General features: G+C 35.9%; 5 protein-coding genes across 7 annotated transcripts; 3 read left to right on the top strand and 2 right to left on the bottom strand.

Moving 5' to 3' along the window:
• The first annotated feature begins 2,313 nt into the window (after positions 1–2,313).
• Positions 2,314–2,808, top strand: LOC113870243. Its single transcript, XM_027506836.1, has one exon. It carries the CDS (start codon positions 2,314–2,316, stop codon positions 2,806–2,808), a length of 495 nt encoding a protein of 164 aa, XP_027362637.1.
• A 3,025-nt stretch (positions 2,809–5,833) lies between these two features.
• LOC113868899 lies at positions 5,834–8,327 on the top strand. Of its 2 annotated transcripts, XM_027504885.1 has the most exons (4): positions 5,906–6,498; positions 6,721–6,908; positions 7,366–8,071; positions 8,178–8,327. In XM_027504885.1, exons 1-3 carry the CDS (start codon positions 5,937–5,939, stop codon positions 8,044–8,046), a joined length of 1,431 nt encoding a protein of 476 aa, XP_027360686.1. In that variant the 5' UTR covers positions 5,906–5,936; the 3' UTR covers positions 8,047–8,071; positions 8,178–8,327. The 2 variants fall into 2 exon arrangements, with proteins under 2 accessions (XP_027360685.1, XP_027360686.1); XM_027504884.1 differs by having other exon boundaries at positions 5,834–6,498; positions 7,366–8,300.
• LOC113868900 (ACT domain-containing protein ACR1-like) lies at positions 8,214–12,574 on the bottom strand. Its single transcript, XM_027504886.1, has 7 exons — positions 12,504–12,574; positions 12,344–12,389; positions 11,379–11,493; positions 11,100–11,167; positions 10,228–10,881; positions 10,032–10,142; positions 8,214–9,942 (listed from the first exon to the last, which is right to left on the bottom strand). Exons 1-7 carry the CDS (start codon positions 12,572–12,574, stop codon positions 9,565–9,567), a joined length of 1,443 nt encoding a protein of 480 aa, XP_027360687.1. The 3' UTR covers positions 8,214–9,564.
• Positions 12,575–13,768: 1,194 nt separating this feature from the next.
• On the top strand, positions 13,769–15,935 carry LOC113869047 (protein PHLOEM PROTEIN 2-LIKE A10-like). 2 transcript variants are annotated; one of them, XM_027505163.1, is made up of 2 exons: positions 13,769–13,879; positions 13,961–15,935. In XM_027505163.1, the coding sequence occupies exon 2, from the start codon at positions 13,985–13,987 to the stop codon at positions 15,248–15,250; it is 1,266 nt and encodes a 421-aa protein (XP_027360964.1). In that variant the 5' UTR covers positions 13,769–13,879; positions 13,961–13,984; the 3' UTR covers positions 15,251–15,935. The 2 variants fall into 2 exon arrangements, with proteins under 2 accessions (XP_027360964.1, XP_027360965.1); XM_027505164.1 differs by having other exon boundaries at positions 13,775–14,861; positions 14,961–15,935.
• Positions 15,936–17,994: 2,059 nt separating this feature from the next.
• LOC113869934 (phytosulfokines-like) lies at positions 17,995–18,545 on the bottom strand. The gene is made up of 2 exons (XM_027506483.1): positions 18,321–18,545; positions 17,995–18,214 (listed from the first exon to the last, which is right to left on the bottom strand). The coding sequence occupies exons 1-2, from the start codon at positions 18,435–18,437 to the stop codon at positions 18,101–18,103; spliced, it is 231 nt and encodes a 76-aa protein (XP_027362284.1). The 5' UTR covers positions 18,438–18,545; the 3' UTR covers positions 17,995–18,100.
• Between the last annotated feature and the right edge of the window lie 945 nt (positions 18,546–19,490).

Raw genomic sequence — 19,490 nt, 5'->3', positions numbered from 1 at the left:
ATTGACTCAACAAGTATATTATAATATTTTTTATAAAAAAATAAAAAAAAAAATAAAAAAATTAACTTTTAAATATTAAATAATATTTATTATTCGACACTTTGACTTTAAACATGCTGATACAAATCTTCTTTCCCCAACAGGAACATAACCCATTTGTCTATTGTAACCGTTAACTTGCGTTCGTACTATGCCAATATGAACAAGGTAGCAGCAGCAAACATGGAATTTGATTCACATAGGGGTGGGTCATCCTCTACGACGAAGATAATTTCGTTTCAACTCACTGGTGGTTTGATTTCTTGCATGCTTTCACACTTACACTCGATCATCTCTCATTTATTTACCCTCACTTTGGTGCATAACAAATAATATATATAAAAGAAAATTTTCATCTTTGCGTTTAATAAATCTCGAGAAAAAAAATTCAAATAGGTTTTCTTTAAATAGTATTATAAATATTTTAAAAGTTATTTTCATTATTTTTCTAATCATTTTATTTTCTCACACATACATTAATAAAAAATTCTAAGGCAAATTAAAAACAACTAACTAATTTCAATTAAAATTTATAGAGTTTATTAAATAAGAGGGCAGGAAAAATACCGAAAAAAAAGTCCCGCAGGCTCTGTGCTATGTTATCCACTGTTTATTTTATCAACATGAAAGAAATGGGCGAGGAAAGGCATTTCCCAAAAAGTTGATAAAAGCGACGCCGTTTATTGGGTCAAGTTATGGAATTTGGTCAAATAAGGATATCTTGAACTCTATTAATAAATGGGCAATGCACTTGATGCAATCATGAATCATGCAAGTAGCAAGTTCGTCCCAGCGTAAGACCGTCTATCGAGAGAGGCGGCTATATTGTCCAAAATCTCCAATTAATCTCTCACCAATGACTTAATCTTCTTAACACACTCTCCCATCGTCTCTGCACCAAGCGGAAGTAATCGCTAGCTTCTTATATATTTTACACCACTTTAATTTTTAAATTGTTTTCCTAAAGCCCAGTGATGAATATATTATTAGATCTGCCATTGAAAAGCATTACGCATTCAAAATATTTTTTATATGGTTTAATGTATGTATTATAAGTTATTAATAATTGTTAATAAAGTATTATCTTCACTAACGTGAATGACAGATACTCGATGGCGATTGTTACGCTTATTGACTCACCTTATTAATTAACCTTTTGTTCATGTAAAGTTAAATCTTGCTTGATAGCCAATTTTTTTCTTAATCTAAATTTAAAAGCCGAGTAAAAGACAATATTTGTGCCTTGTTGTGATGTTGAGTATTTTGGAAAATACACTTCTTCATCTCCATTTTTAATTCAAAAGTGCAAGAATAATTACTTGAAAAACATGCATTAATATTTATAATTTCACTCCTTATGACCGGAGCTATTTAATGGGTAATCTACGAATTTATATCCACTTATTATACATATATAAAAAAACTTGATTCAGATTATAATTAAAGTCAAAAGACATAAACATATATAACAAATTGAGAAAAAGTTAACATCATATTTAAAAATAAAATTTAAATATTTAAAAGAACTTTTTTAAAAAAAAAATTATTATATCTATTACAATTTCGCCTTTTATTCTTGAAAGTGCAACTAGAGGACTCAAATCTCCGTATGTAATGACTTAGTTCAATTAAATAAACAAATTGTATATATTAGGCACTGAATTTGTTTCAAGTAGTTAATGCGTAAAACTTTGTACACAAATTTAAAAAAGTCATCAAATATCCTCAGTTTTAAAAATATATAACATTAAATTAAATTGTATTTCACACACATGCACATATAAATTTTCAAACAAAATAGTTGTATCAAACTCTTCGCGACTTTGGGAGGATCAGAGGAACGTCATATAAGGTACCCTCACCATTATTTTTTAATAACAAAAACAACATGATTCATAACATAAGGTCCAATAAAGACAAACTTGGAGGGAATATTTTGACCACACGGATTGGTTCCCATATGTCACTACTTACATTATACATTCCGCCGACGGTGAAGACAAAAACCACGTCTGAATCCCAAGCTGCCCCATCCTTAAGTCGTTGGCTTTTATTGACAATCAATGCAAGCAACGCACGCACCTTACCTTCATCGCCACCCTCAATTCGCCCACAAGTCACGACAATCTATAAATAGTTGAAAAGAACTCACACATTAATAGCGTACTTTCTCCAACTCTTAGCCACCTTGTTATCTAACTTCAAATTATCATCACCATAAAACCAATCAAGCAAGCTAAACCAACTTGCGTTGTGATCTGAATTAGCAGGACCATGGAAGCTTATTCCAGCTCTTACCCTACGTCAAATTCTTCATACTTATCACAAAACCCTGGCGAAACCAAGGGTATAAAAAATGCTTACCCTTTGCAATCCCATTCCTTGCTCCATTCCGTGCGGAAGTCACAGTCAAAACCGTGGAAGAGGGCGCCAGTGGCACCACCGCTACCAACACCGATCAAAGTATACAAGGTGGACGCTATAAACTTCCGAGACCTAGTTCAGCACCTTACGGCTGCACCAGAGTTCAAGCCTCAGCTTCATCATCAACTTCTTCAAAGTGTTGCATCAACTGCTACCTCAACAATGTCCACTAACTGGTACGAGGGAGCACAATCTGAAGCATTGGGAATGGAATCTCAGGAAACTACTGGTGGATTGCTGGAATTGAATTTATCCTCAACCTCTTCTTATAACTGGTGTTCAGTCCCTCGTATGAATCAAGAAACGATGACCAACTGGGAACCTGGCCGGGTTCTCGAGTTCTAATATAACGTTTTTCTTAATTGTCATTATCTCCCTTTGTTAAATAAGTTCAATTACTTGATTCGGGGTAAATAGCGTTTGTCCACAGTTTGTGCGTTTGGACATTGGAGCGTGCACCAGGGATATGGCTCAGGGCTGCTAGCTACACCTTTCTTATTTTAACAAGTACTCTTGGGATATGGATAAAAAATATTAAAATAAAGATTATTAATATTAAATAAATGGTATAAATATTTAACGAATGCATTACAGATTACACGTGCCACTTATAGTACCACTAATTTAGAATACCATAAAGTGTCTCTTTTATACTGAGATTGTATTTTTTGGATGTGTATATATAAAAGATAAAAGAGACATAAAAATAATAATGTATGATCTCATATAAGATATCAAATTTTTGGTGGTTCAAATATAATAAAAATATATTAAATAATAATTGTTTCGAAATATATACGATTTGAAAAACTTCCCTATCAGAACTCGTATTTTGCTGTCGTACCACCATTTTACTTTGCTTATTAGATACATTTGGTATCACTCTAACGAACCTACAAGGATTAAATTAACGTGAAGTGCTACAGTATTGGTACATGTGAGTTTGAAATAATAAGAGGTATCTGTAAAAGGTATAACAATACTTTAGTTAGTGAATATTTGACAGAACAATAATTGAAGATAAATCTTGTTCTTCATGCAATAAGATTGTGCAATTTGTGAGTGCAGATGAGTAATCGAGTACATGAACGAATTCTCATAAGGTAATTCAACTTAACTGGAAAGGATTCTGGCTCGAGTTAAAAGGTATGACTCTTGACTGTGATCCCATGTGAAAATTCGTAGGACATTAAGTGTGTAGATTTTAACTGAGTTGGATCTCAAAATAAATTTCTAGCCCATATTTAATTACGGAACCATTAATAAACTTTGGGTCTTTTGGTGCTAACCTAGAACAAGATACTGGCCCATATTTATTATTTGGTTTACAACAATAATCAATTTCTAACATAATAACATGGTTTTTTTGTAAATTTTATTAAATTAAATTAATATTTAAAAATGTACATTTTAATTATATTTAATATATTAAAATAAATTTTATTAAAATTAAAGAGTAGTCAGATAAAGAATGTAAATAAATTTTAAAAAATTACAAACTAATTTAAGCCTTATTTATTTATTATCATGTGAGTTATAGTTTTTGAGTTAAATAATAATTTTGACTCTCAAACCTAACTCTCTCTCTCTCTCTTTTTAAATTTTTATTCACATTTTAAAAAAAAACCCTACATTTTAATCTCATGAAATATATATTCCATTATATAGCAAAGTTATAATAACATTAAAATATGCTTCTGTTTTTTCTTTATTTTTTACTTTATGTCCAATAACTCGTCATCAAGGACCTTATTCATTGTCCATGGTCGCTGATTCGTATTCAGGCTTGACTAAGAACATCCGGATTTGAACTCACTTTGTATAGCTTTTTCTCTGGTTGATCTTTTTCACCACTGAATCACTATAGTTTCTTTTTTTAGTTTTACACAATAATTTTCGAAGTGAGCTGAGTTTTTTTTTTTTTTGAATTACTATAGTTTTTTCTTTCTTAGTTTTATTTTTAATTTAGAAAAAATATTTTTTTTAACAAAATTATGAAAAGAAGGGAGCTGAGATTGTGGGAGAGTAAGGGTAGATGGAGAGAACAGGAGCGGGAAGAGGAAGCAGGTTGGGTGGAGAGAGCAAGATGGAGAGGGGGTGAAGGAGGGAGTTGAGAGGGAAAGAAGAACGACTCAACCGTTCAGTTCATGTAAACTAGAGCATACTTGTATCTGTAACTTTTTCATAGATGACATTTAAGTAATTTTTTCTTTAAATCATAAAAAAATTGTCCAAGTAAAACAAACGCTATTTTAGTATTTCAAATATACTTCTAGATAGACATCCACCATCTTGGATTTAGGTCATTTAAGTAATTTTTAGAGGAATTTTAACAAGAAAAAATAGTACAAAAGATTAATAATTTTTTATAAATTAAAAATAATTTATATTTCTCTAATTTTTTGAGAACTCTTTCATTTAATTTCTGTACAATGTGAAGAGATAAATTATTTTAATTTATAAAAAAATTTATTCATTATTAATTCTAATTGTTTAATAAAAATTTATCTAAAATTTCACTAAAAAAATACAAGGCCTTAACATACTTTGTCATTTACAGCGGATACACTTTCATGGCGCAACGAAATCCTCATCCGCCTATTTTCTTAAATTGGTGATTTCACGAGTGTGCATCAACGGTGAATTCATCAAGAAATACACAAATTTTCAACTTCACAATCTCTTAGCTCAAAGCTTGGGGGCTTCTATTGATCCTAATCTTGTAAATATTTACCACTCTAATGAAGTGCGTTACTGTTATACATATTGAATAAGGAGTTATTGAGGACAATGAGAACCTTTTTAATGGCTTTTATATATACACACATTAATGGAATAACCTGCATCTATATGACCTACCCGAGGCTTTCTAAGTGATAAGTGAGCCGTCCCAAAATTCCCACCAAAATACATAAACACACGTGTATACAATAAAGAAGTTCTTATTATCATAATTATTTAGTACTGCTTTTACAATTAGCTTGATTGCATTTTTTTTTTTTTTGCCTTATTATGATTAATTTACAATTTTTCAAGCATTCAACATTTTTAAAATTATACACACGTCTTATTTTTTAAAAAACTATTATAATTAATTCCTTAAAAAACATTTTTTTTAATATATGTAGTCTAAACATTTTTTATTTATATAAAATCATCAAATTGTTATATTTTTTTAGATACACCATTTTAATAAGTTTTGAATATAAAATAAATTAAATGATTTAGTAAATTTAATTTACAGAGATTTTAAAAAAGAAAAGACAAGAACTAAGAGTTTTAGATAATAATTTAAGGGACTATAATAGCATATTGATGGTAGAGGGACAGAAAATACTACAATTAAACTATTCCTATTATAGTGTTGTGTACCGTAAAACGGCGTCGCAGGGAAAGGTCTTATCTGGTTAAGAACTCCTCTTCACTTAACGGTGAAGTGATGATCGAAATCTGGTAAGTGGTTGAAATCAACGATGTCATGGTTTGCAAGGACAATCGCAAACTCACTCAGACTCGACGACGACGACGATGATTCTCACAATGGCGGTGACCTAAAATCCCCTCCGAACAAATCCGAATCAGAAGCCGTTCAACCCGATTCGGCATCTGAATCTGCATCCACTCCCAGTCCCACCGCACGTGGCGTCAAAGAAGATTTCTCTGAGCTCACCAAATCCCTTTCACGCCAACTATGGGGCGTTGCTTCTTTCCTCGCCCCTCCCCCCGATCCTCATCCCCAAAATAACGTCACCGATCCTAACCCTCCCGACGAAGACGTTATTGCTGGAATCCGAAATGATTTCGCGGAAATTAGCGGCAAATTCAAGAGCGGGATCTCCAAGCTTTCTGGCAATAAAACGGTATTCGAATTCACGAAGATCGCATCGAGTTTCCTTCAAATTGGATCCCAAGAGGAATATGATCTCGACGGCGTGGTCGGTGTGACCGAGGAGGTGGTGGCCTTTGCCAGAAGCATAGCGATGCATCCGGAGACTTGGCTGGATTTTCCTCTCCCCGACGAGGCCGATTCTGATGGTATAACGATTTTCTCATTGTTATCGATTTTGCGTGGCAATTTCTATTTATCGATATTTCGTGGTGATTAATTTATTACTTTGAAGGAAAATGTATATATTTGAATAAAATTTGTTGCCATTTTCCTTAACTGGCTTCTTAAGATACTTTTCTGTTTGTTCTATGTGATATCATATGATTCTTTGTGATATTCTCTATCTGAATTTTTTTTTTTCTCTTTAGAATTTGATTTGTCCGATGCACAACAAGAACACGCTCTAGCTGTTGAACATCTGGCTCCAAGCTTAGCTGCTCTTAGAATGGAACTTTGCCCTGGATATATGAGCGATGGTTGCTTTTGGAAGATTTATTTTGTACTCGTGCACCCTAGACTAAGCAAAAGTGATGCTGATATTTTATCAACCCCACAAGTGAGTTAAATTTTAATTGGAATTGTTTTCTTTCTTTGATGCATTTATGTGGTTTTTGTCAGCCTAGTTGGTGCTCATGCCTCATAGGTAACAGAAATTGTGTTGTTTGTATTTTTCGATCGTTTTAACTTTAATCATGTTTAACTAACGATTGAAGCAGTTAGCAGAGACAATTAAGGGTTTTCATTATTCATAGATTAAAGTTGGCATCTGAATATTAATTTGATCTTTGGAATTGGAAATTATAACAGTACAGAATCATGTGTAACTCATCTTATATGATCAAATCTTATTGTCAAAGCCCCTTGTAAAGTTGTAAGTTATATCCAATCCTTCTGTATCACGGCAGAAATGTGCCCACCATGCTTCAAAATAAGCATGCTGACTACTCGTTGCTTTTTGTATTATTTGTTATGGTGCTTTCCTCGATTACCGGTAATTCATGTTATGTATACAGATAGTGGAAGCCAGGGCAATGCTAACTCAGGCTTTAGACAAAAGAAGTAAGGAAAAGAAAGAACCTGACTTGTCAGCAGGAGGAAATATTCCCACAAAAGAGGAGGAACAACATCTCTTCATGCCAAGCAGTGCTCAACTTGAATCAGCACCTCTTCAGACAGCTTCAGTTGAAGAATCCCCATCTATGGTTGTGTCTGATGTTGAGATGGAGAATCATTCCGCTCAAGGTGCTGTTACACAGAGTATTGACAAATCCGTGGTTAATGAAGCACCTGTAAATCCAACTGCCGAACAATCATCATCTGGTTCAACCTATAGATTTTTGAATGAAACATATGAAGATGATGCTGATGATTGGTTGAAAGAGGATAGTTCTGAAATGGTTGGTCCCAGTGGAACTTCTATTCAAACTGGTAATGAAGAGGATGTTTCATTCAGTGATCTTGAGGAGGATGACAGCGATGTTCATGCTAGTTATCAAAAAACTAGATCAGGTTCCGATTCTTCAACAAAAGACTCACGAGATTGGGTTCAGTTAGGTAGAAGTTCACCTAACTCTGATAAGGATATAAACTCTGTTGAAAGCAGACATGCTGGCTCTGAGCATTCAAGTGCTCGTAATTCTGTGACCAAGGATTCCAATGATTGGCTTAACGTTGATGACATTGATGTTATGTGATAATGCCATGGAATATGTCATAGAGGTAAGTTTTTTTTTATTTGATTCACTTATATTTTGTGAATATTTGCATATAGCCTGTGTACTCTACGATTAACTTCTGAAGACCATGTTTGTGTAAATAAAGCCAGTCTCCGATGGGCATTGTGCTATGTTTGGCTATCACTGCACCGAACTTGAAGTAATACTTCTGTTTGATTAGCAAATTCCAAATTTTTTTGGGTTACCAATACTTTGAACTCACCTAACTTTTTTATAAACGATCGTGAATGAAGTCTCCCAAGAAATTATCAGTAGCCTGATGTGGCCAGGATGAATAATTATTTAATAGATGAAAAGAACAACTACACTCTGCTAGCACATATGTTATATAGTGACTGAAATATGTAAGATTAAAATTTCAATTTTAATGATAAGCAGATATTACCACTGGCAAACTTTCTAAGCATGTGATGCATAATCTTACTACGGCTATTTGGTTCTGAGGTCCCTTGATGTTTCTCTTGAAGAACCACTAAGCGCTGAAGAACTTACTAATTCCCTAGATGTTTCTCTGAAGTAGTTTCAACTCACCACCCTTTGGGCTGCGGCGTAAGTTAGATTTTTAAGTTCTCAGTTAAAAACCTCCTAATGAAATAGATATCAAGGGGCGCCGGTCCTGCACTTGCAATATTCAGGCTCTCTACAGTGTACCCTTCAAGTTTAAAATAGTAATTATCGAGATATAATGTTTATTTTAATTTTATCTCAGTAGGATCAAAACAGTAATTATCAAGATAAAATGTTAATTTTAATTGGAGAATAGCGTCTCTAGTGTCATATCTTTTGTTTTGTCTCTTGTTTTTTTGTCTCCTGTTAACATTTCTTACAATTGTCTTGTAGTCTTCTTTTTTCTGCTAATCTATCGCACGGAATACGAATTTTTTCCTGTAACCACGTCTGAAGTGTGTGTAAGGAGAATGGGAGGATAGCCAGATGGCCCCATTACGTTTTCTAGAACTATTAAAACAAAAGCAAGGAGCTTTTATGCTTTAAATCCTTCAGTAGGTACGTGACTTCGTACCTTGGTGTTAAAAAACTAGACTAGTTGTTTTGGTAGGTTGTTAGCATTCATTGTACCGGAGACATGAAGGATCATGGTTTATAAAAATAGAAGGGAAGGGTTGTTTTTGTTGGCTTATTCCTCCCTATTTTAAAATGTGGCTAGGCCATCCAGATGTTAGAATACTATAAATTAGAAGTTTTTAATTATTAGATCAAACCAAAATCTATTTCCAATAGCACTTGATGATGTGCGCAAATTGGTCTGTAAAACTCATTTCTCTTCGTGTAGTATTGCCTGGGATTTTCGTGTGAGAAAAATATGTACAATGACCATCCAATTCCAAGTTAGAACACTCTTTTACCTTTTGCCAAGAAGGAAAAGAAATTAGGAGCGGAAAAAACTAATAAAAAATTCTTATCTACACAGCTATTTAGGAGACATTCCTTGAAGTAGAAGTACGAGTTTGAAGTTTCTCAGGATTTAATGGGGCCAAAACTTCCAGAAAGGCGTTCTAAGTGAGACCATAGCATGCTTCCTAGAGAAAATCTTGGCTTAGTCTCTATAATACTCTCGGTTTTACGTATAACCGACGATGATGACGATTGAGGTACCCTATGCGGGGACTTGTGATCAGTAACTACGGTTCCACCGGACTCTTGTCGCACCAATTCGGCTATATTTGGATTTACTTCTTCACCTGAAGAATCTGTAACAAAAAATGATCCTACTGCTTTCTCCCCGTCTGTTCCAATCTCAACCCTTGAAATAGACAGGCCATTTTCCCGGAAGACCCGGGTCACATTCGACAGTAGCCCTATTCTGTTTTCAGTGCGAATATCTACTCTTAATCCCTGCACCAGTGCATATATATTAAACAGGCAATATAGCATAATAATGGCTTAAAAAAGAAAACCTTTAAGCTGGATCTTATAGGACATACATGTGAGACTCTGCGCTCAATAGCAGCGATTAAGCATAAGGTGAGCTTTTGCCTCTCGTTGTGGTTGTCAAGAAGTGAACTACCCATGCTGCTGTGCTTCATAAAATACTCCTATAACACGTAGATCAATAAGAATAATAACATCTCCACAGGAAATTAGTTTGGTAGATGGAGATTATTGGAAGATATGAAGTACCTGATCGGCCATGGATCTCTTGGAACTAATGGCGGCATGAAAAACCACATATTGCATGTCCGTTAGCACGCACACCGTATCGAACAACAGCTTGGGACGATCCCTGCTCCTGACGTTGACGACCAAGTACCCTTTGTCCTCGCATCTACCAACAGAAACGTGGGTCCCATCACAACCTTTCTTGTGTTCCCCGCTACTATCCCCATGACAAGCACGGCAACTCTCGTAATCCTTGTCCGCGTACATCAGCTGGTGGAGCCGCCGTTCCGTGTGGGTGCGCCCGGAGGCCAAGTTTGTAAGCCTCACGCTCTTCCCCTCTCCGGACCCGCCATGGGCCGCAACTACATTCTCCAGCTGCTCCTCCATGTGGGCCAAACGTTTTGGGTCACTGATGGGCCCCAGTTTGGACGCGTCTTCAACGTTGATAATGCAGGCCACCCTGTCATTGTGGGTCCAGGCCGTTGCAGAGGTAACTCTGCAGCCCAAGTCCACCAGCACTGCTGATAGCTCTGACAGTAGGCCCGGTCGGTCCATCATACTCATCTCCAGGGCTGTGTTCTTCGTTGGCATGTTCGGTTGCGAGTGGGGTCCCCCGCTACTATGCAGTTCTATATTCCTTGAAATCTCGCCTTTACTTCTAGTGGCGCACAGTGCCTGCAACGTTAATATTTTAGTTTCATATAATTGAAATTATACGTTTGATAAGATGATGGGACGGAGAAGTAATTATATTTATACGGAATTTTCTTTATATAGTTCAGGTAATAAAAACGTGAATTATTTTTTTTCTTATTTCTTTATCAAGTAAGTTGGAAGTGTGATGTCAATATTTTTATATGCAAATAGTATTTTCTAGAATGAGACACAATGACCTGCTGAATGTGGAGCATGATAGTTTCGTCTGTGAGCTTCTTGCCAGCTTCATCAGTCACGTGGAACACTGCATTTTGTAATAAAGAAAAAGACCCACACCACATGGATCAGAAACCAACCATTAAGTTTGCAGATCATAGTGGGGCTTGGGGTTACATGACTCATGCTTAGCTCATACAAGATGAAAAGTAAGTTACTTAACAAAATTTTGCACAATTTTTATTTCGGTGGATTGGGGAAAATTGTAGAAAACAGAAGAATAAAGGAGACTCACTGACCGTCCATAAACCATCCACCATCAGAGGAAATGTATGATTTCGAAATGATGAGATCAAAATCCGTCAACGCTTGGACCATCTCCAATAATATCCCATGCTTATTTGCACTATCAACCTGCTGGTCCGCAACGCACAATTTATAAAATTTAATGTTGAATTGTTAAAAGAAAATGAAAAAAAAGTCTTTTACTTCTCATACGCATGCATTTACAAGTTGTTTAAGATATCTTTAGCCAAAGTGCTAAACCGTTAGATTGGCTAGCAACAATTAATTAGTAGTTTTTGCAAATTCTTGCATGCAGGTTTTGCCTCTAATTTCTAAGTTAGTGACTCCTTTTTTGGTAGATGAAACCAGTGACTCTTTTTACAAACTGATTACGTAATTTCCATATAAAATACAAACCCAAATTTGGTGTTCTTTAAGGAGGGGAACTCCTTTTTCGATGCTTACAAGATGACAACGAAACAGAAGATAGGAAATGGATTTTGTTATGCGGCAAGTAGGGACAGAACTAGGTAGAATTCTTCGACCCTTTATCATTCATGTCCTAACTAGTAATGGTTAAAAAAGCATGTGCAATTAGGTAACGTAACAGCATAACTTGCATTGGATTTTGATTCCAAGTGTTAGATTGAAAGCTCAATCTATGTGCATCCTGTATTATATAATGATTAGTTATTATACTTAAGCTCCAAGTGGGAATCTCCATAGTGGATATTTGTCTGATTAATGTGTATCATGTTCTTCCCATCTTCCTGCTGTATACTCAACGATTTATGAATCTCACACGGCACTAATAGCACTAGTGAAAGCCACAAATGAGTAACGGGGGACACTCGGCATGCGCATATTGAAGCACAATTAAAAAACAACAAACACTACGAATATGGTCCAACTCATATGACAGATTAATGATTTAACAACATATATAATAGCAACTTGAGTATAGAGAACTGTATCTAACCTTCACTACGGTGCAGTCTCCGCAAGAATCATTATCGATACACACCCTGCCAGTAGAGAATTGAATACGTTGAATTGATTAAGCCAAAACAATAATGATGTCTAATTAAACAAGAATCAAAAGAAGGGAAAAACTTAATAGAAAGATGGCGCAATAGTACCTGGGAGGATATATTCTTTCTATGAGTGATTCAATCTCGCGATCAATGTGAGGCTGGTAAAATATCTCCATTCTTTGTTTATGAACAAATCCAGTTCGATGGCTGTTGAGCGACAACCCTTGAATCAGCGCTGCTGTCTATAGAATAAAGATTCACATCACAGGGGGTATAGTTTAGAAGCTTTGAAAGTGAATGGTGAAAGAAATCGCGCATAATAAATAAAAAGGGAAACACGCCGATGTGGAGCGCTGTCTATCTCTTTTCCTAAGCGGAAAAACAGAAATCCAAAAAGGTTGAAAATCATTAATCAGTCAAATTTTAGACCTTGGTCCTCCCAGAAATTTCTTCGCAAGTTAGTTATCATAATGAATGGTTTGTCAAAAAAGACAGGGAAGTAGTATGGGAAGGCACAAGGTCAAATTGTCGATAAGCATCACCTGTTGTAGCTGTAGGATTGGCAGCAGCAGGTGTAAAATGCATGGAGCGGAGGTTTCCGTGTGAGAAAGAGTTGGAGAGAGAGAAGGATCAAAAAGGGGACAAATCTTGATTTCTATATTTGGCAGCGTGATCTGTGTTCTCTTAGTAATACAAGTGTTTTTAATATGCACACACAGTGTAAGCTATGCTAAACCCTGCCAATATTGGAAACCCCAAATGCAATTCTCACCCGTTTGGTATGTTGGGAGCTTGTGCTGTGTTTTTGTTCGTGGCATTTGGGGATACGCTGTAATAACAATTGCTATGGCTCGGGAATTAACACTATGCAATTGTACTTGCACACGTCAGCAAAGATCAACGGACAGTAAAATAGAAACGTGTAATAACCCTGAAACAGGTCAAGTAGGAGTGAGAGCTCCCCTTATGATTGCCACGTGCCTATTCTTTTATAGGTGGCACTCCGCCTATTATGGGTAACTTGCACATGCAGTCAAATAACTCACGTTGCGGTGCCATCATCTCGCTCCTCTAAACGCTGTCAAAGCCGTGTTTCTAGCTACGCTTAAACTCAGTTTCCATGTTTTTAATCTGCCACTTATTTTTTTAACACACAAAATTAGTATGTTAAGACTTTTTTTATTTTGTTTTATCAATTTTTACTTTTTAAAAACTCAGGTGGCCAGCCTAAGCCAACCTCGATCCTTCTACTGTTCTACGTATAATATTGGGCTTACCAAAAACATTAGTCCATAACGAGACAGGCCCATCGGAGAGATATCTCCAAAAAAAATAAAACCGAATTTTTTAGTGGTGGTTGTGGCGTGATGGCTGAATTGATGATGATGGTTGGGGCTGTTGCTTCCACCAAAAAGAAACCAATTGCACCGTTTCAACTACAGCGAGAACCCTTAATTTTTGACCTCATAACCTTCTCTCAGGTTCATCTCTCTTCTCTCTATCTTATCACATTGATTTCTGTTCGTGCACGACGTTGAATTTAATTTTGTTGGTAAGAAAAGGTATAATTGCATTCAATTGGGTTAATGGAAGTGCAGTTAGTTGAAAGGGGTTTTGATTATGTTCGTAAAAGGAAGAAGTGGGTCTTCATTTTGTGCGCGGCTGGGTTGGGTGGTTACGGTGTTTACAGGGTTTATCATGCGCCTTCCATAGCTCGAAAGAGAAAGAGGGTTTCTAAGCTTCTGGGCGCAATGGTTTCTGTAGCAGAGGCCGTATCCGAATCCGCGGACACCATTGGAATCGTTTCCAGAGACATGAAGGAATTTTTGCAGTCCGATTCCGATCAAGTCCCCAATAGCTTGAAGCAAATCTCCAAAATAGTTTGCTCTGAACAATTGGCAGAGTCTTTGGTTAGCGTCACGCGTGCTGTGACTGTGGGAGTGTTGCGTGGTTATCAGTCTATGGACCGAACCGATGGTGATCAATCCGGTGCCGGTTCAACCCTCGTGGACCGGGTGCTGGACAAAATGTTAACACCAGCTGGGTCAGGTTTTGCTTCTGTAGTTCTTGGAAGCTTTGCTAGGAATTTGGTTCTTGCCTCCTATTCTGATTCACACACCCATTTTGGTGGAGAATCGAATTCGAGCAATGCCACTGGTGATGGTAGACGTGATGGTTCCAATTCGGATCAGGTTGGGAGATGGGTGGATGTGGTTTGTGGTGATAGGTGTGGGGAACTAATTGGGAATTGTGTGCAATTGTTTGTGAGCACTGCGGTTGCTGTTTATCTTGACAAGACCATGCATATCAACACCTATGATGATTTCTTTGCTGGCTTAACTAACCCGAAACATGAGACTAGAGTGAGAGATATGTTGGTTTCTGCTTGTAATGGTGCTGTGGAGACTCTTGTCAAGACATCTCACCATGTGTTAACAAGTTCGAATACCACTGTTGGTTCGAGTCCAGCTTCTTATTTGGCTATTGAGGAAGCTCCGAGAAATGAGGACTTGGGTGTTGGGACATCATCAATTGAATCGAAAGTGGATGTTTGTGATGAAGAAAATGAGAGTGGCTGGGTCAGCAAGGTATCATCCACACTGGCAATTCCCAGCAATAGGAGGCTTGTTCTTGATGTGACTGGCAGGGTGACATTTGAGACTGTTAGATCGTTCATGGAGTTCCTTTTGCAGACATTTTGTGCTTCTGTCACAAGATGTGCTCATATTGTTCATGAGGCAGTGATTGAGATTTTGAGATATGTAGCAGCGAAATCCTCTGTTATTGTGACAATATGTCTCTCGTTGTGCCTGCACATTATGGGTGGAGGTTGGGCTTTGGTGCCTGCTTAAGTAGTTGTGACTAGTTTCACTCACCAAATGGATGTGATTGGGTTATTTGATGTGGAAAATTTTTCTGGAGCTGCTGCTTCTTGGCCTAGCAGCTGCATCATATTATCTTTATATCATATATCAATTAATTTTGTAAATGATATTGAAACCTTACTGTATTAAAGAATGTACAGTTACCATAGACATAATCCTTCTGAAGTCATATTTTCTCTTTAATTTTAGCACTCATGGGGTTACCTCAATACGAACTACCGCATATAAAGCCCGGTATTCATTAACCAACAGTACTATTTGTTTGGGGTGTTATCATTCATGATTTGGCCCATTATTGAATTGGAATCGTTCTGTAAATACATGATTCTGTTTATGTTGTTGATTTGATCTTTTCTATTGACCAGGTGTACATGTGCAGATCGTCCTCATTTTAATTCTTTTTCTTTTTTACCTTTGGATATAACCACTCTGCTTCATGACAAAACTAAATGAGATGGTGAACTGCAGCTTCTGACTGAGATTTCCTTTTGCCTTGTTGACTCAGTGTGGCTAGAATTCCCCTTGCTTGGATATGTAAAACAGCAATTGCTGGTGGGTGAAGGCAACGCTGCTGGAATTGCACTTCACCTGTGTTTTGGTCTTCTATTAAGCGGCTGAACTTCACCTATTAAATTCTCTACACGTCCTTCGTTTCCCATTACTCTTTTTAAGCATCAATGAAAGTGGAATGTTAGATATCTGACTAGCTCTGGCAGAGGGAATTGTACGTATGCACGTGCTTGATATGTAGCTAGCTAGTTTCATCTTAATATGCGTTTAAATTAGCTAAAACTACACTTTTCTTAACAAGCCATGGAACACTCAGGAGCTGAATGACATAGTAACTAGTTATATGAAGTAAGCCATGTTAGTTATCATCTAAGTTGTTTCATTTTATAAAGAGGACGTGGAGTTCCAAATCAACTTATTAATTAATTGTATTTGTATGAATTGGGTGAACATAGTTTATTGGAGATTTTTCTCTCGAAGAATGGTGATTATGTACGACGGGTGCTTTCATTTGGTTAGATCCATCTTTAAAACCATGATGGACAGAAAATTTAAGGATGACTATGCTGGTGAAATCAGGATATTCATACTCAATTCCTTGCATGCAAGTGCAAATATAAGTTTGACAAGAACGCGTAATAAACAATATCTCCTATCACTTTTAGTCTATCAGATGCGTGAAGCCCAACTCTTCTATTAAGACAATTTGGATCAATTTATCTGTAAACAAGCTGTCATTGGACCAAACACAGAAGTTGTACGCCACGAGAAGGCCTTTTGCTCCGATTATGATGGGAAGTTCGCCCGTGCTCACTAATTAACTCAAATAACAGCTCCAACTATCGAGGGAAATTTGGATGCAGGAGAGGAACACTGGGATTACTTCAGTGGACCCAAGAGGCAGAAGTTTATGCAGCCGGTTTTCACGTGGGCTGAATGGCTGGTTGGGATGAGCAAATACTTGGTTGCATAGTATTCATGATATATGCATATGCCATTTGATTATACTTGAATAACTAAATTAAAAGAAAAATGCAGGATATGTTTAACTAATCATGTAATTTTTAACTATCTTTAACCTTGACTATTTTATACGATTATATGAGATTTATATTTTTAACATTCTTCAAATGAAATTGTTCTCACTAACTGTATACATATTCATTAAAATGAATCTTCATATTTCTATATCACTAAAAGAATTGTACAAGAATGATTTCCTCTTACAATTTAAAACGCATGATCTCTTTTCTTTTGACTTCAACATCTGTAAATAGCAACAAGAATTTAGATGCAGCCATGTATAATGAAATTTAAAAAAGTAGTGACATTTCATTAAAAAAATAAATTGTATATATCATAACAAAAATACATATAATAAATATTTTTCAATAAATTTTATTATGTCATATACTTAAAATCAATTTTAAGCACTAAACTAGTGTTGGGATAAAAATTGACAACCTTCGTTAAAAAATTTATTGGTGACGCATTACTTTATTTATTGTTCACGGAATGGATTCTTTCCTACACCTAGATTTTTTTATGCCACTAGGAGAAGACAACTTCGGCAGCATAATTATTGAGGAATTATGGCAAATTAATGCTGGAATTAGTACTAACATCAAAAGGCATGTGCTTCGTATAGCAGCTTATTTCTTCGAGGATTCTCTAGCTTTGCAAGTCAAATAGGAAGTTTTAAAAAACATCTGAAGTTATAGCATGAGGCTCAACCGTCAACTAATTTGATCTCTCTCTCCAACCGAAGTAGTCACACAAGTTATTGATTACATTGAATATTGGAAGCAGAGGAGAGTAATAGCTTGCATTAAATTCAAAGTTATGGTTACCTCTACAAGTCAATACTCAAGTAATACTTTCTTTCTTTGGATTCATTTGTCTGTCATATAGGATTATCATAATAAATCTGCAGTTACGAGACTCCATGGATCCATGGTAATTTATACAAACATTATTGTTTTTCTTTTTCAAAAAGAAGTGAGTTGAGCCCAAGTTTATGAACCAAAAGGAGAAATGGTTACAAGAACAGACGAAGTTAAAGCTATATATTTAGGACTCCAGTGTGGCTGTGCGAATCTCAAATATATCCCCTTTTCTTGTTAGAGATAGATGCTTCATGGACTTCCAAATATCCAAATAAAGGAAGAGAAGAGTGATTCTACATATGATGATACAAATATGCTACATGTAGGCAACAAGAAAAAAGGAAAAATCATAGGCCATGGCCAAATAAAGAAGCTACTACCACCTAACATACAATACTAAACAACTGATCAAAAGGTACGTTCAAGGGTTATGCTTCTGCGTATAAATATAATCTATGTGTGCGGCAAGTGTCCTCCTCATCAAGCATTCCTCTTCTCTAATGCCTTCACAGCTTTCATCAACTGCCTCAGCATCCTACAAGTATAAAAAATACATGGATCAGACTTATATTCAAACATCCACTGAGAATAATAAAAACTAAGGTAAAAGCTAACACCTACATCAATAAAATACAACCAACCTGATGCTGAGTTACTATCAAAGATTCCTTGTGAAAAGCTGGTTCAGGACTTGCGGAGTGAGTGAGTATGCAGCAGAGGAACATAGCCAGGAAGAACATGGCTGTGATCTTGCTCATATTTGCTTTATGTAGGAGAAGGCAAAAAAGCAAAGTAAAAGAGATAAACAGAATGAAAGAGAGTCTGTGTTGAATTGTGGCAGGGATTGATGCTAAGACTTTATAGAGATAAGGTGCCAAATGGAAGTGTGAACCTTGGAAGGTGAAGAGAGAATTTATTTAATGCATAATCGAATTCTAAGACCAAGAAAGAATCCAAAAAAGTTTTCTACTTTTTTCTTTTAATAAACGGTCATGTCAATAGTGGGGAAATTTTAAGCAGAACCAAAAGGTAATGAATCGAAAAACAAATCAGCAAGAAAGGAAGGGTTCAAAATTCGAAATTCCTCACTTAATAATTAATAGCTGGAAATTTTGTTATTTATAGAATGACTTGCTTCTCTCTGTTTTTAGATATCGAGAGAGACACAGAAAACGTGTCCTACTTGGTAGAAAAGTGTAATGAGGAATAAGGCAACAACATGCCGTGTTTAGCACTTGCAGTGGTGAAATAACTTGGTATTGACATGTTGCATTTTTCTGCATGACTTGCTTCGTTTTGCATGTTCTCGTGAACAGGGTACTCCCCTTAATCAACAGTCTTATCTTTTATGAGATAAGATATTGATGAGGGTAAAAGGATAAATCTTGCCCATTTACATGAGTATCCGGTAAAAACTACATGTTACTAGTCATTTTCGTTTACAAGAATCTTGCCCTTTTGTCAACAATTGCTAGAAAAATATAAAATCAATTTTGTTCCTCGCTTTATTTCCAACTGGAGTGCTATTCAACAATTGGACAATAAATGAGCATCCTATTATATTAATTAATTTTCGACCCTTTTAAGATTATGTAACAATTCTGTCAATAATACTTAATTATAATAGCTATACCTTCAATTCGTAGAAGTAGTTAAAAAAAATATCTGAACCGTGAGGAAGCATCAAATTATTGCAGACTAACATTTTTTAACACCTAAATTTTATTAAAAACTACAAAAACAGGTTTAGCCTTTTTCACTTTTAAATTAATAGTTTTTCTTCTATTTTTATAGTTTTTAATAAATATTAG

This window comes from Abrus precatorius, unplaced genomic scaffold, assembly GCF_003935025.1.
Source record: "Abrus precatorius isolate BTA unplaced genomic scaffold, Abrus_2018 Scaffold6, whole genome shotgun sequence".
Lineage (NCBI taxonomy): Eukaryota > Viridiplantae > Streptophyta > Magnoliopsida > Fabales > Fabaceae > Abrus > Abrus precatorius.
This window is presented reverse-complemented; position numbering and strand designations above follow the sequence as displayed.

What these genes read in the sequence shown, in the direction of transcription:
- LOC113869047 (XM_027505163.1), top strand. Translation starts at nt 13,985, where the DNA reads ATGGAAGTGCAGTTAGTTGAAAGGGGTTTTGATTATGTTCGTAAAAGG.
- LOC113868900 (XM_027504886.1), bottom strand. Translation starts at nt 12,574, where the DNA reads ATGGAGATATTTTACCAGCCTCACATTGATCGCGAGATTGAATCACTC. An exon ending in GAAAGAATATATCCTCCCAG is followed by an intron (nt 12,390 to 12,503) that starts GTACTATTGCGC and finishes CTCTACTGGCAG; the next exon opens with GGTGTGTATCGATAATGATT. An exon ending in TTGAGCGCAGAGTCTCACAT is followed by an intron (nt 9,943 to 10,031) that starts GTATGTCCTATA and finishes GCACTGGTGCAG; the next exon opens with GGATTAAGAGTAGATATTCG.
- LOC113868899 (XM_027504885.1), top strand. Translation starts at nt 5,937, where the DNA reads ATGTCATGGTTTGCAAGGACAATCGCAAACTCACTCAGACTCGACGAC. An exon ending in CGACGAGGCCGATTCTGATG is followed by an intron (nt 6,499 to 6,720) that starts GTATAACGATTT and finishes TTTTCTCTTTAG; the next exon opens with AATTTGATTTGTCCGATGCA. An exon ending in ATATTTTATCAACCCCACAA is followed by an intron (nt 6,909 to 7,365) that starts GTGAGTTAAATT and finishes TTATGTATACAG; the next exon opens with ATAGTGGAAGCCAGGGCAAT.
- LOC113869934 (XM_027506483.1), bottom strand. Translation starts at nt 18,437, where the DNA reads ATGAGCAAGATCACAGCCATGTTCTTCCTGGCTATGTTCCTCTGCTGC. An exon ending in TGATAGTAACTCAGCATCAG is followed by an intron (nt 18,215 to 18,320) that starts GTTGGTTGTATT and finishes TTATACTTGTAG; the next exon opens with GATGCTGAGGCAGTTGATGA.
- LOC113870243 (XM_027506836.1), top strand. Translation starts at nt 2,314, where the DNA reads ATGGAAGCTTATTCCAGCTCTTACCCTACGTCAAATTCTTCATACTTA.